Raw genomic sequence first — 15,949 nt, forward strand, 5'->3', positions numbered from 1 at the left:
TAACTTCAGGGCTTCCATTTTAAGCTTTCCTGAAACACAGAAGAGCAAAAGTTTGAGTAATTCATTTATAGATGGTTTCTATATATTCTGACTCATAAATGACTACTTCAAGGCATGGTTCCAGAGTTCTTCTCTCAGCCAAATGATAGCCTACGATGTGCTCTCAATCAAAGTACAAGTCGACCAAAAGAAACAAGTTTCTCATGGAAACAGTGACAAAGTCAACTGTCATCATGTAAGAAATATAATCTTAATCACACTTCTTTATAGGTATGAGCATCCATTTAGTAAGAAATCTAAGGAGCAACAAGTAAAATGGCAAAATATCAAGAATAGATGGCCAAGAAATACAAACTTGATCCCAGGATACCTGCATTGCAATTGTATAGTTCAGTGCCTGGATCACGCAGTTAAAAAGAAAAAAATCAGGCTTGCTGATCCTGATTTTCCTTTATTCACAGTCCAATTGGATGAAGTAAACATAAAGGAATGGGAAGAACAAGCTAGAGGACCAGCGGATTATTAAATCCGCTGGGCCTATAAAATGAAAAGAACCAGGAATCCACTGTTAAAAATTACTCAATCACTTTGATGACAGCGACTGACAAGAACGCTACCTGAACACCAAGGAGAAAGCTTTAGTGCTTACTGTAGCAAATCACTTCCATCAAGTAACCCTGATGGAAAGCACGCTTATGATTTCCTCTAATCCACTCCACGGTGCTGGATTACCCACAGTTTCCCACTGCTGCTGCTTTCACTTTTGCTCAAATTTCTCTTTCCAGTGAGTACATATGTATTTATCAGACTGCTCAGCATTTACATTGACCTGACAGGAGGTCTGCAAAAACTCTTCAATAAAATAGCAAAGCAACCCCAAGCGCCCAGAGTAGCATTAAGCCCTTCACTTTTCTGTAGGATACTGTCCTATGAAAATCAACTTCACAGTTGCTACCCATTGATAATGTCAATCCATAAACTAATTTTCTGCAAAGACAACACTGTTCTTCTGCAAAATGCACCAAGTTGTATCGCTATTACATAAGCGCTATATAACCACAGGTCTTTTACAGTTCAGCCTACAGTGCCTTGATTACTAAGTCTTATACATAACTCAGCATTTGCACACATTACTGTAGGAACAGTTCAGAGACCATTAGGATATGACTAATTTGGAAATAAATGCAAATCTTCATTGCAATGCATAAGAAATACTTGCCTTCTAAATATGTATATATGTACAAAAAAAGTGCAGTTAAAAATGTGGACTTCCAAAAGTGAAATTTACTGAACAATTCAGTTCTAATCTATTTAAAGTTTAAATAACATTCTTGGTTCAATACAGCGTGAATAAAATATAGAAACCCCTCCAGTCCCTTAGGAGTATTTAACTCTGAGCTAGATTTCCTACTTTGCCAGTAACAGGCTTTCCAGTACTAAAAAAAAAACAACACTACAACCACAGCATTTTACCCCAAGTGTGACCAGTGAAGCACTGGGAGGTGTGCCTTTGCCTCTTTAATCGATACCACACCATCCAGCAGTTCAGAGACAGAAATCCACACAGTCTCCAAAGCTTCAAAGCAAATCTGTTAAGCATAATGAAAAAGAAGAAAAAAATGTCTAAAAGTACAATTTCTGCAAGGAAGCAAAATATCTTTAAAAAGTTTTGTAGGTTGTAAAGAAACAAATTTCATAGACATTTTATAGATATTTCATATACATTTCATGTTTTGGTTTCTGGAACAGCACCCTTCTTGGCAGATTGCTCTTCCAATAATAATAAGGCAGCTGCTCAGTCAAGCAGTTGGAAAGCATTACCAATCTGTAGAGCAACCAGACTCTTCATTATGGCTGCACTGACCCTGGAAGCCTATGTGCCATGCAACAGCTGGGGAGTCAGCAGAACAGAGTCAAGGCAGAGCTGTGGTTATCAGCAGCCTGTGCTGAGAAGCACACTGACTTCATTTCCAGTTGAATATATAAAGGGGAGAGATCACTGCTGACCCCAGCTCCTTCATACACAAATTAAAGACGCAAAAGTAGGACTCTGATGTTAGAATAAGCACAGGGAACACACAGTACAGTAAGAAAGAAAGCAAAAAGAATGAGATCATTCCTATAAGGAGAACATTAAAAAGAATAGGTCCTTCTCATCTTCATTTTCTGAACACTATTCTTTATTAAAAGGGTTCAAAGGCATACAAATTTATCTGGCAGATACAACTAGTGACATTTCCACTGTGATTTGAATTTTCTGAAAAGCTAAGTCCCTGTTTAGGTGATTATGTCAACCAAGCATGCTAGCTCAAACCTAATTTCAAACCAGAAAATAAAATGACACATTAAAAAATATCATTGTCATTGAAGGAAAAAGAAAAGTCAAAGTCTTGGGAAGGAGGGAAGGAGAAAAGGAAGGAAAAAAAGTTAATCTTGGACTAAATTCATGAAATTCAGAAAAATAATCACTTCAGAAATTAGTTTTTTGAGCACTTAGATGTGAAGTTTAGAAAAGACATCACATCAGCCTTTCATGGCACTGAACATCTCAAACAACGGAGCCTCAGAAGTCATAACTTCAGCCGTTTGAAATTTGTTCACAATGACAAACTGTGATTACATACAGACAACTATGGGACACGCTGCATTTTATGCAGTTTGACTTTGTTTTACCTGTCTGCATTTCTGTGAAAAGCAATAGAGAAAGTATTTCCTGCCTCTCTTTTAAGTTGCCAACATGTAAAAATCAATTATTTCTCTTGATCCAGGGCAAGAATGTTATTCTTCAAGAATGCTATGGAATATTGGAACAAGCTACATCAGTTTTCAGGGGCTAGGAACTCTATCCATTGCCTTTATGTAAAGAAACACCTAATATTTCTCAAGAATATTTCCCAAGTTAAACAGCAATGAAGCCTTATATAAAGAAATTGTACCTATACACATGCACACAGATTATCTTAGCAAGGAGATCATTTTGAACCAGCCAAATACCCGATTTCCCTTCTATCAGCAGTATGTATCATCTCTCAGATGAATAATGAAAGTAGGATTTATCCTTCTCGAATTTACACTTAATCAAGGCTCCCTTGATCTTTTTTTATTATTTTTTTTAAACCCAAGACATTCCTAGAGGACACTATTTCATCCCACAATAGGCTGCTGAAATAGCTGAGATGAAAGACTCTCATGAGATATCTTTCTCGATGAACTCTATGAGCTATTGTCACTAGCTCAGATTTCAATACCCTCATCTCCTCCTCATGCAGATGACAAACGTTAACCTATTTCAAAATGAAATATGATAACATAACCTCAAAAATGAAAAGAAAATATCAGTAAAATTTGCCTTAAATTTTTATTTATGTTTCCTTATACTTAGCCATGTTGTATTTATTTTTCACTAAGAGACATATGTTTATAAACATGCTCAGAGGAGCAGTGTAAAGTACAAGCAGCTGCTTAACTTGGCTAAAAAAGGGCCTCTGGTGGCAGTTGCAAAGTATAGCTACTCAACATTTCAAGAAATAGGTAGTTTGGTAACATAACTTTCAGATTTTTATAGTATAGTATACAAAGATAGTATTCCAAGCAGTTATATTTCCAGTGAAAATTTTGATACGTTACTGTTCATCTCCAAAACAGTAACCACCTCAGTCTGTCCATCTTCATTCCAACGCTACAGTTGTCAAATCAGTCTGTATGTATTTTCAGTTAAGTAAATCATTTCATTCTTGCTTATTCCCTAAGGCCCACCATGAAGGCTCCTTAATTTCTTTGAGAAAATTATATAGATCAGGAAAATCCAGTAAAATATTTCAATAAAAATATAACACTTCTTGGATAAATATAAGAATAAAATAAACCTGCATATTAAAACATCTTAGACAAGCAAATGTATAACACTCATACAAAATTCAGTTCCTTTATTATAGCCTAATGACTTTGTAACACAGAAAACACTGGTCACTTAGAAGTCTGTGCCAAAATTCTGGTGCATGATTAGTAACAAGAATATATCCTACAAGAAGTTACATAAGCTTCCCACCTTCTAGAAAGAAGAATCAGACAGGAGAATATGGAAATGCTAAGGGCTGTATGAACAAAATGCGAGTGGAAGTATGTGCATAGGAACTGGAAGCAGCAGACCAAGGACTGAAATAACAACCTGTACTGAGAACAAAGTACACCACTCCCAGCAGAAAAACTGAGAGAGACGTGGTTTTACACCAAAACACAAGTCTGATAAGCCCCCAATACAGACTGCTCATCAGCAGAAGATTCTGCATTCCAGCACAGCAGAATGGCACCCAGGTTGCAGCTTATCATATACAACACCCTTTTCCTCAGCATCCAACAGGAAAAAGATTATATTCAGACATAATGTGAGGAAAAACAAAAACTCTGTCTAAGATTTATAGAGGCTGACGTAAGTGAAACTCAAACAAAAGACAGCCTTGTAGCAACTGATTATTTGATTATTGGTTGGACTAGAGCAAGAACAATTTTTTTACATACTACAAGCTCACAAATAGGACCCATGGGCAGCTGAGAACTTTCTCTGGCATCACCAAATTTTCTGCTGCTCTCTCAGTCCTTGATGATGGCACCTCAAGAAGGGAATAACTGCAGTACAGCAAGTCCTGATCCTGGAACTGACCCTGAAAGCCATTGCCATTTATGAATACACTAAGGAGTTTCCCATGGAATGAGGCGACAGCAAGCAGCTACAGCTACCATTTCCACCTTTCTGCTTATGTTATATATTACCTACCTTAAAAACTGCATGGGGTACAAATGAAGTTTAAAACTTGCAGTGTTGCATAGTACCAAATACAATTTAATGATTATTTCCAGCTGAACAAGCAGACAAGATAGATATAAAGAGATAATTTAATATTTCTCTCACTAGACAGGCCAGTCTCCATGCATACTAATGTAAAAGCAATGCTAAAAACATTTACTATTAGACATTTGTAATAACATAGGAACTGCTCAGCCAACATGCAAACTCACTTTAAATTCTTAACAGTAAACTTCTTAGAAAATCTAAAGCAATGTTTATCTGTTCCATCTTTTTTATTTATGCAATGATTACTTTAAAAGACTATTAGGATGGAAAACAAGCTGAAGATCTTTACAGAGTATCTATTTCTGAAGCACAGATTCGTAAACTGTTGTAGAACTACAGCTCTGTGTTTCCTGTGCACAACCACATTTCTTTCCTGATTGCATTTCAGTGCAGATCCAGTCCAATGAAACAGACTTAACTGCTCTTTCAGAGAGATGTATTCATTTCACAGCATGATGGCTCAAGTTTTTAAAAAAAAGGAGAAAACACTTAACATTTTGGTTAATTTTGATTTATCCACAAGGGCTTGTAAAGGATTTATTAAAAATAACTAAAATCTATTTCTATATAAGTTTCTATAGAAGTTTATGACAACTCACTTCATTTTTTACTCATGTAAAGCATACCGAGGTAACATGAAGTACACTGGAAACAAACACTGGAAACACTTCAACTGAAAATCAAACTTTTAAGAAGCAACATACAGCTCCATGTTTAAATACGCAAAAAATAACCTTTTAAAAAAAAAGTACAAAGTCATTAGTATTTAAATTGCTTTTTCCAATAGGTTTGTGTTTGGTTTTTTTTTTGTATGTTTCTTTGTTCTTTTAATTATCATAAATCATTTCCTTACCTTACAAACAGTCTCTGTATCCCAGGGTAAGATGGTCCTCAGATCAATAACTTCACAGGACACCCCTAGCTTTTCCTGAGCCATCACCGCAACCTCTTTGATCACATGTACCTGAAAAGGCAATGCATTATTACAAGTAAACATCTCATTTCTGTTTAAGATGTCCTAAATTACACATACTGAGTACATATACTGATCTAACATTACCTGCTTTTTTAGCAGAAAATGTTTTATTTAGTAACTTAATCAGCATTTCTTACTTACTTCATTCTTCTAATTTACTCCTTATGTTACTCTTTGCATTTCAGCATTACTTCAAGAAAGGAAAAACAAATTTCAGTGAAGGATCACTGAAGACAAAACTGTTACTTTCTAGAAAAGCATCCTTCACTGAGCAGTATCAGGTCTTAATATTTTCTTATTCCAGTTAGTTTGGGTTTTAGGATAAGATTTTTCTTAAGACTGTATCTAAACCAAAATCCAAATATCAGTGATGTATTTAAATACAGAATTTCCTGATATGATGTTGTCAGTAAATTTGGTGTAGTCCTCATTGTCAAAGGGTTGGAATGTTTCATAACACAGGTTTGGACTGAGGTACCTGACTTCCCTTAAGCAGCTGCTAGGCACAGTTCAGGGGATAGAAGCCAAGGACCACCCCCACCAGGAAGTTTTGATGAGGTCACCTTGGTCAGGGAGACAACAGCACTTAATAATATGGACACAGTGAGATGGCATTAACTGCCAGGGATCAAAGGGCTGTAGTCAATGTCACACAGAGCAAACATCTATGCTGAAACAAGACAATTAAGGATTTAACATGAATCTGTATTACACGAATAGGAATAGCTAAACATGAGATGACTGCTTAAAAGATAAATCACAAGTATTGCAACAGTAAAAAGAAATAGCTTGCAGTGTTCTTGTTTAAATATCTAACGCATTGGAAGTTGTAATGGTTTGAGAGTAGTGACACATGGGAAAGATGTTTTTGCCATCTCTATGATGCGTAAGTAAAAATATTTGCCTAGTTCACGAGGGATAAGGATTAGTTAATGACCATAAAATACTGAGTGCAACTGGAGAGCAACTAAAAGCCGTTACTGCCCTTCATTAGTATAACTCAGGAAAGCACACATCAGGTAACCTCACTAGGACAGCAGCTGCCAAGCAACCACTTAGCATACAAAAACCACAAGAAGTAACCATTCAGTATGTGTCATCACTCTCCACCTGTTGAAAGTCAACTCTGGATTTGTTGGTTCCACTGTACACACAGCCATCAAGTTCCAAGCTTATGCACACAGCCAGCAAATACAACACAAACTCACTTGCAGAAGTCTGATCCAAAACACGCTGTATTTTCTGCTTACATGCTAAGAATGTACCTCTATCTCTACACAGAGATACGCTCAACAGTTCTTGTATAAGGCAACAACAATGCACATTCTCCACTTGATGTACGTGCATTTACTTCCGCCAAGAAATCCTGACAGAGGGAAAAGTTCCTTAAAACAGTCCCCCATTCTGTATTACACAGCCACACCCATGGTTAAGTCAGATCCTAAATCCACATTAGGGCTGTAAATCAAAACAATTGCTTGTCTCAACACATTTCGCAAGCTCTAAAGCACAGATCTTTGAAAAGATGCCATTCCAAGTCCACTACACACGACTGTAAGATGTTATTTTAATTGCTTTCGACATCTTTACAGCCAATACTTAAATGATCTTTAAAAACGATCATAAAACACCATCTTTATGGTTATTTATCATTTCAGTGTTGGGGAGCTTGATGAATATTAAGATTTCATTCAAGTGGAGCAGGCATTATCTAGGAAAAAAAGAGTACGCACTTTCAAAAGGGAACAAAGAGAAAAGTATAAATTGTTTTCTGCTGGAGAAATACGCACAAGTAAAGATATCAAAGTAGTCTATAATTTAACTAGTAGGAATAATCATAGATATAAAGAAGTTTTCTTGTCCTCTGGCTGCTTGACCTATCACAGGAAAGCAAGAAAGATAATAGATTTCAAACAAAAAGGAAAGAAAAACAACTCCACAGATCAACACTGTTGTGATGAAAGTTACAGCGCTCCCTCACCTTTAACAGCTTCCCAGGCACATAATTAAGCCAGGAAAATAGCAATTTACTAAATTACAGGTTAAAAGCAATTTAAAGATTCTTCTGGTAAACTAGACTAAAATTTGTTTCCCATCATTCTTCAACATGAATGTGTTTGGGCTTTTTGTACAGTTTTATTCTATTTCTGTAAGGTCTTTTTTGATATTTGAACATCTTAACTGGGGGCAGGGGGAGTTGAATCATATTCTTGAACAGCTTTGAAAATAAAGTGAATCATTCAATCAACCGGATAATTCATTTAACCACGTACCAATGGAACACATACAAAGTTTACTGTCTGGCACTTGAGACTGTGTACACGGTTCAGCACCTGGCCCTTAACCTGGGCTCTGATGGACAACAATGAGCTTCAGAGAACCTTACTGACCTGTGTGCCCCAAGCAACCAGCGTCACATCACTGCCTTGCCGCAGCACCTCAGCTTGAGACAGAGGAATGTTGTAGGGCTCCACAGGAACTTGTTCCACTGAAAATATAAAAAACTAAGTGAAAAATAAGCATTAGACTCTTATTCAGTACTAAGCATTGGATACTTAGTCAGTACTACCCCATAAAAATATACACTACACTTTTTTTCTTAACGGTAATGCTATTTAAAACAATAGACCAAATCACGTTAAGAATTATCCTTTATTTCAGTGGTTTAGCTACAATTAAAAATATTTTATTTATAACATATTGAATGCATTCAGTGTAATGTTCCATTTAACTTGTGTAGCATGCAAAAAGATTTACCCATACAACCATTGTAGCGATAGATCATGCTGATCATCAAGTCAGTGATATTTAGTACCAGATATGGAAATGGACTCTGCCTTAACGGTTTAAATGGTTTAAAATCTCAAGTAAAAACTGCAGATGATTTGAAGAAACATCAATATAGCCCTGAAATCACACTACAATATTCAGAGCATTCTCCCGCTGTCTACCAAGAATGATGCTCCACAGGTTTCCAGCGAAGTGGGAGGAAAAACAGCTTTCAGAATCTGCACAGAAACTGTCACAGGAACTTCTGAGGACAGCAGTTTTAAGTGACTCAGATATTTAATTCACTAAAAATACTTTAATAGTAAAGTAACTAGAAGAAAAAAAAAAAAGAAAAAGAAACAAACAAAAAATAGAATTATAGAATAGCTCAGGTTGGAAAAGACCTTCAATATCATCAAGTCCAACCACAACACAACCAAATTACCCTAACTCTAACAACCCTCTGCTAAATCACGTCCCTGAGTACCACATCCGAATGGTTTTTAAACACATTCAGGATTGGTTACTCAACCACCTCACTGAGGAAAAAGGCATCTTGCCTTCACTGTAACTCTGAAGATGGTTCCATTCAATTTAGTATCTATTTAACAATTTTCAGATGGAAACATCTTAGGAAAAATTAAGCCTTTTATGTTTTCTCTCATTAGTACAGCAGATCTGATGCAAGTAGCTCTGCCTTGGCTTGAACATATACTTAATAAAACAAGTAGTGAATACTTGAAGAGTTTTCTAAATTATACCTTCTTTTTTTTTTTTTTTTTTTTTTCCAACCAGAGATGGTATACAAACACCAAGTGCTTCAAAATCACATAATGGCTGAGGTAGGAAGCAAACTCCAGCAATCAGCTAGTCCAAGCCCTGTGCTCACAGCCCTCTCTCACCACGACCACGTTGTTCAGGGTCAGTAGTGCTTCCAGCATCACCACAACTTCTCTGAGCAATCTGTTCCTGTGTTTGGCCACATGTGGAGTAAAAATGTTTTCTCCTATCTTTATGTTACATATATCTCAATGCAAACAGGGACAGAATGTATCATGCATCAATTTAATTTCTTTCTTGCTTAAGACACAATAGGAACCTTATTCAGCATAATTTGTCCCATTCAGCAAAGGAAAGAAAAAAAAAAAATCAGTTTTAAACAAAGTGCTTTTTAACACAGCACAAAAATCAGATCTGTTTAGTCACAATTATTCTTAACACATTAAATTACCAGTGTCTTCCCGTAACAAATTCTTTAAATAACAAAGGTCTAGAGGTGAAAGGCACAGCCAGCCCTGCTAACTGACAGTAAAAGCAAACCAGACTGCTCTGGATTTTGCATATTACAAAAAACCTCAGGAAAGACAGGCAAGGAAATGAAAGCATGTTACAATACACTATTGTATTTTTCATGGAAAAACCTGAAGAAGAATGCTATATGTATACTCAAATGTAAGCTCAGGCAACTGACATGAATACAGTTTGGAAGACAGGTGGATGCACCAGCAGAAGACCTGGATAGCACACATGTTATAAAGAGCTCCTCTGTGTAATGGTTTCAGCCATTTAGAGAAAGTAAATGCAGTATACAATTACGAATTACAATTATCCAATTTCTTACTATCTAATATTCTTAATATATTCTCTTAATATTATTAATTCTTATAGTTAAACCATTCTCGATACTTAAATGCTTGTCAAGATAAAGCTGTAAGGGAAGTCTAGATTTGACCGGATTTTATTGTAGTGCCTTTACAAATCTCCTCCCTCTACTAACAGTGATATAAAACGTGAAATTATCCTGTGCATTTTCTTGCGTAACAGTTAACCAAGCCAGGACAACAATGTTCATATGCAGAGCACTCCATTCATCTAATTCCGAATTTATAAATATTTTAAATCAAACATTTCAAAACTAGATTTCAAGTAAAGCAATTAACAAAAAGTAGTAATCAGACAAAAAGGACCATCACAGCCTTAAGAGGCTGCACCATCTGCTGCTTTTTTTCTTTTTTAAGAGTAGTCTGAAGCATGGAAAGAAAACATATGTTTTCTAATCTTACTGTCTTGTCTCTATAACAACCACTGATGCAAGTCGTATTTATTTCTACACCACCAATGTCATATATGGTACAACAAAATGAAACTGCAAAGGTCAAAAAACATCAGAGTAGGTTCTCCACAAGATGTCTAAACCTGATAATGTCAAGGTGACTCATCTCCTTTCATTCATAATCATTACGTTCTCATGACACTACACACACAGTCCAATAACCATTTATTTATAAATCAGAGCCTCCTTTTTCTTCTTCTTTTTTTTTTTTTTTTTTTTTTTTTTAATTCAGATATTTTCTCAGCATCTCTGACATTTAAAAGGACGTCACCATGGCACTGGTAATAATGTTATAACTTCATAAGTTAGTCAGCAACAGAATTCCCTCTGTAGATGTGTACTTCTGTATTTAACTTTGGACTTTTTCTCAGAAATGTTTGCATCTATTTGCTTCTAATTTCAAGGCCAGGCTGGATGGGGCCCTGGGCAACCTGATCGAGTTAACATGAAAGTTTGGTGGCCCTGTCAGGCAGGGGGGTTGGAGCTACATGATCCCTGAGGTCCCTTCCAACCTGGGTCATTCTGTGATTCTATAATTTTATAAAAGGCACACAAATATATGTAAAAACTTCTGCTCCCACTGAGAATAGATGAATACTATTTTCCAATGCAAAAGGGAGTATGTCAAGACAAGGAGGAAAGCCATAAGAAGAAAAATCCAAGGGTACAAATGTGATCAAGAACAAAATAAAGAAGCTAGTCACAGCTGGCCTTGTCACATGGTGGCGCTATAAATTTCTGCCTAGATCTCTGAACTGATGTTCTTAAAAATCTAAGGTAATGTCTCTGGAAATCAGACCATGAGATTACGGGGCAATATCATCAGTAATTTCTTTCAGAAATGACTGAAGTCTCGTAACAACGCTGTGGTTGGTTACAGTCCAACCTATAAACCCCACTAGCCACTATTTCAGCACATCTTCACTCAAGATTTCAATCAAATAGCTCATCATCATCTTCTTCACTAGCAGATCCAGCAACTGTTTCATAGGTCAATTTCTCATACATGAAAATCCCACTATACTCTCAATACTCGTGTGATATTTTTAAGGTGCGGTCACTCATTCCATTATGAAAGTAAACATTTTATTAATGCTGCAATCTGCTGCTGAGTATTTTAAAGAGTAAAAACAGTGAAGGAAAGTGCTATTTTGAAGACATTCAACTGGCAGACAAAATTATACTACACAGAAATGACAAATGGCTTAACTTGTACCTACTTATCAGAGGCTGCTTACTCAGACATTCCACCTATCTCTCCATATGCAATTTTGTTTTTCTACACTCTCCTGTCCAATAAAGCTTCACACGTCCTCAGTAAGTAACTGTATTGTTACAATTAACACTGATGATACAACATGCACTACCATCTTCAATTTACTGTGTTATTGTCATGCATAACAATGGTTGCTAAAACTTAACTGAACAAAAAGGTCGCTACGACTGAAGCAAAGAAAAATATTAAAGAAAATTGCATTTCCTGCCAAATAAAATCAGAATTTAACGGAGCAGATTTTCTATGCTTTTAGAAATGAAGCACTCAAAAGAAATGTAAAATTTTGTAACAACAATGACTGTGTAAAATCACCTCCTTTGTAAAAATAAGACAATTCTAGCAATTTATTTGAATATTCAGAATTACCAAAGGAACAGCACTTTCACTTCTGTCAGACTTACACTACCTATCCCAACAATGCCTGTAAGGAACTCCATAATTCAACATGTTAACTGCAGCCAGTTTATCCTTAGATGATTTGAGGTTTTGTTATTCTAACTACCAAATTCTCACTGTTAAGTGTTCAGTCTACTTATACTTAAACAGACTCAGTTGTATTTCTACCACGAAATTCAATGAGACGATGTCTTTCAGCTCTATTTCTTCTTTTTCTTAACTCCAGACTACACAAAGCATTCCACTTCCAACATTCACTGAACATGAATCTGACTGTAAATATTCATGTTTGTATCCAAATTTTTAAATCTTACCTAGTTTTCAGATTTTCTCTACAAATGTAAGCCCAAACACAGCTAAAGACAAACTGAGTGCAAATCAAGGTTTTCGCTACACTACCAATTTAGCTATAACCAAGGAAATGCATGGCCAAAAATAAGCGTTACTTCATTGGAAAATGCAGCACATCCTTACCTGCAGCTCTATAAAGTATTTTAGGTTCAAAGAATATGCATGGATTTTTATCCTCTATGCATGACAGCAGCAATCCTTTGGCCTGAAGAGGACTCCTTGGAATCACAATCTGTAAAAATATTTTAAAATAGTTATTTCAAGTACAAGTCTCCTACAAGCTTCCTCAACAATACACTGACTATAAAAAGAAAACAATTATTTGCTTTAAATAAAACTCCATAGCTGCTGAGTTGTTACAAAATTCATTAATATCAGTGCTGTGTCACTAACACACACTCCATGTTTTGAACTTTATTTAATATTTTATTTAATTCATTCTCGAGACTTGAATAGTTTCCGTTTACACCATGATATAAATACTAATTTATTCCCCTCAAGTACTACAAACTATAACTAACATTTTAAGAAGAGCATTTTGAAGTTGAATGAATAGAAAAAAAAAAAAAAAAAAAGACACATTCAACAAACTATTAAACTGCTACTTCTGTAAAATTAATGTAGATGGATGACAAAAAAAAGCAGCTGGGAGATGTCAAGTTGCATAGGCGAACGCCTCATAGGAGGAGGATGGAAGATCTTCAGACTTGGTGCAGTAAATTGTGAAGACCAGAAAAGGAAATTTACTTATGGCAGAAGTTTGAAATCTGGTAAAATATTTATTACCCTCAAAAAAAAAAAACCAAAAAAACAACAAAATAAGTTCCCTAGATGTAATCTGTGCATTCAGAAGGAATACACATATACATATGCACACACAACTGCTTTGTGTCGATTAGGAATGGTCTAAGAGAATATTAATAACAAACAGAAAGTCACCAAATTGTCACAGTGAACATGAAAATGAAAAAAAATGAAATGAAAAAACGGAAAAAACGGAATAAATGAAAAGAGAAGCCAAGAGAGCTCAGTTTCCAAGAGAGAAACTGAGGAATCAGAATCAGGTAAATTACATCCCATGGAACTCAAATCTGAGATACGTGTGTGTGTGTGGGGGGGGGGGGGGGGTAAATAATACTAGTAAACATCTTATATCTGTGAAGCTATTCAGGACTTCATTTTACAGCTGTGAAGATTCAAAACACAACCTAAATCATCTATCTCATCCAATTAACTCTGTAAGTGAATTTTTGAAGCAAGGGTGAATCAGTCTAATTGAATTTCAACAAAACATTTGATAACAAACATGAGAAATTATCAATCTGATGAATGCTAGCAGTGCAGCTCCTTCAGGACCACTTTTAGAACAGACTTTTACCTTATTCTATGATTCAAACTCAAAATGCTGAAATGAAAACTACCAGTAGAGAGGATGATATAAAAAAAGATGAGTTCACAGATCAAAGGTAAACTGAATGACACACGTTGGTAAGTCAGCATTTAGAAAGTATATTTTTGTTACAAATTTAGAACTCAGCAGTAGACATTCAAAGAAAGATATGAGTGCATTATTTGCTCAACTGATAATTATAACACTAAGCAGTACAGCTTCAAAAGATATCATCATGCAGTGAAGGAAGTGTTAGTGTTATTGAAAAAAAAAACAGTGCTAGAAATTCAGTTGGAATATTTCATGAGTACATTGTTTTGAAAGAAAATGAATCAAAACAGATGCCAAGAAATATCTCCTTGATAGTTTGATTTGTTTAGTCTAAGAAGAAACAATGACTAAAGGGAAAACAATTGCTCTCTGTACATGAAAGGAAAGGGGAATAGAAGATTCAAGTTAGAAAGAAATTTCGGCTGGAAATGGAAAGAAAATTTCTATTTGCAATGGCAAAGATCCTGGCGCACTCTTGCAATTGAATAAAGAGAGTCAATACTATAATTTAATACAGATGGATGCACTAAGACATGTCCTCACAATGGTAGACAAAAGAAACAATGATCTAACAGCACCCTCTTCACTTCAACAAACTTTACTCTTAAACACCAACAGTGACAGTTTCTCACCTCAACAACCTAAGTTACAAAAACCTTCTTCTACTAAGGAAATCTGAACCTCACCTTTCACTTAACAAAGAACAGTGCAATACCTTCAGTCAGTAACCAACTACAAAGCTTAGTAAGAGGGCAGTTCTGCAAACCATTCTCCCATGGGACATTTCCTGTCCTCCCCAACCTGTAAGTCACGGCTTTACCTCCCATGCAAAATATGTACCAATGACAAAGCCTTCACTGAGTTACATTAATATTCCACTACAAGCATATTCATATGAAATAGAGTTTCGAATTCAGTAAAGCAGTAATAACTGTTTTAATCATACTGCAATAACAAACAGCTTTGCAGAAAATATCAAAGGTGCAGCGCTGTTTTCACAAAGACACAAAATTCAAGAGTCTAACGTACTCCTCCATGCATCCAAAATGAATACATGGTACTATCAATTCCATAGAATTCACACACTCTTTAACTGAGACAGCAGCGATTAACTGTAACAATGTATTTTAGCATATTACCCAAGGAATTTCTGCTTTGGGTTCCTTTAAGCTCTTCAGCAACTCATAATGCCCTATAGTCCCTAAGGCTTCTTCCAAACCCCAGTGCCCATCACTTTTTTCCAGTAGTACCCACAAGTCATAAACCAGCTTATTTGCCTCCATTAATGCATCCTCGCATCTCATCCTTGGTATAGCTAAGATAGGCAGCATAAGATACTGAACTAGAAAGGTATTTTCCATACTCACATTTACACACACACACAAAAAAAAAAAAAAAAAAAAAGAAAATAAAGGGAAAAAAAACAAAGGAAAAAAAACAAATCAAACACAAAAGAAAACAATATAAATGGGCGTAATAATAAAATTTTTACTGACTTACTCAGAAGACTGAGCTCAGTAGTATTAGACTGCACCGAATTAGGAAGGTTTTTAACCAACACAGAATCTCAGCACCTAGTTAGTTCAGTATGAAGATCTGAGATTGGCAAACAAGGCCAGCAGATAGACCTGGTGTCAGTATCTTCATCATAAAAACTACCTTATTATTCTTCTACAACATAATAAACTATTCAAGTTCTCTGAAAAAGCTCAAGAAACCTTCAGAATCAATTACCTGGAAAGAGCAGTAATTAGCATTTGTACTAAGTAGTTTAC

At 35.7% G+C, this 15,949-nt stretch overlaps 1 protein-coding gene across 4 annotated transcripts in view; it reads right to left on the reverse strand.

Annotated features, from left to right (window-relative positions):
- The window catches only part of BCKDHB (branched chain keto acid dehydrogenase E1 subunit beta), a 111,171-nt gene that overhangs the window by 70,134 nt on the left and 25,088 nt on the right, over positions 1-15,949 (reverse strand). For all 4 annotated transcript variants that reach the window (XM_032443334.1, XM_032443335.1, XM_032443337.1 and 1 more), the window contains exons 6-8: positions 12,857-12,965; positions 8,219-8,316; positions 5,706-5,816 (exon numbers count right to left, since the gene is read on the reverse strand). In XM_032443334.1, coding sequence (XP_032299225.1) covers positions 5,706-5,816; positions 8,219-8,316; positions 12,857-12,965 — 318 coding nt within the window. The remainder of the gene's footprint in view (positions 1-5,705; positions 5,817-8,218; positions 8,317-12,856; positions 12,966-15,949) is intronic.

Source organism: Coturnix japonica, chromosome 3, assembly GCF_001577835.2.
Source record: "Coturnix japonica isolate 7356 chromosome 3, Coturnix japonica 2.1, whole genome shotgun sequence".
Classification (NCBI taxonomy): domain Eukaryota; kingdom Metazoa; phylum Chordata; class Aves; order Galliformes; family Phasianidae; genus Coturnix; species Coturnix japonica.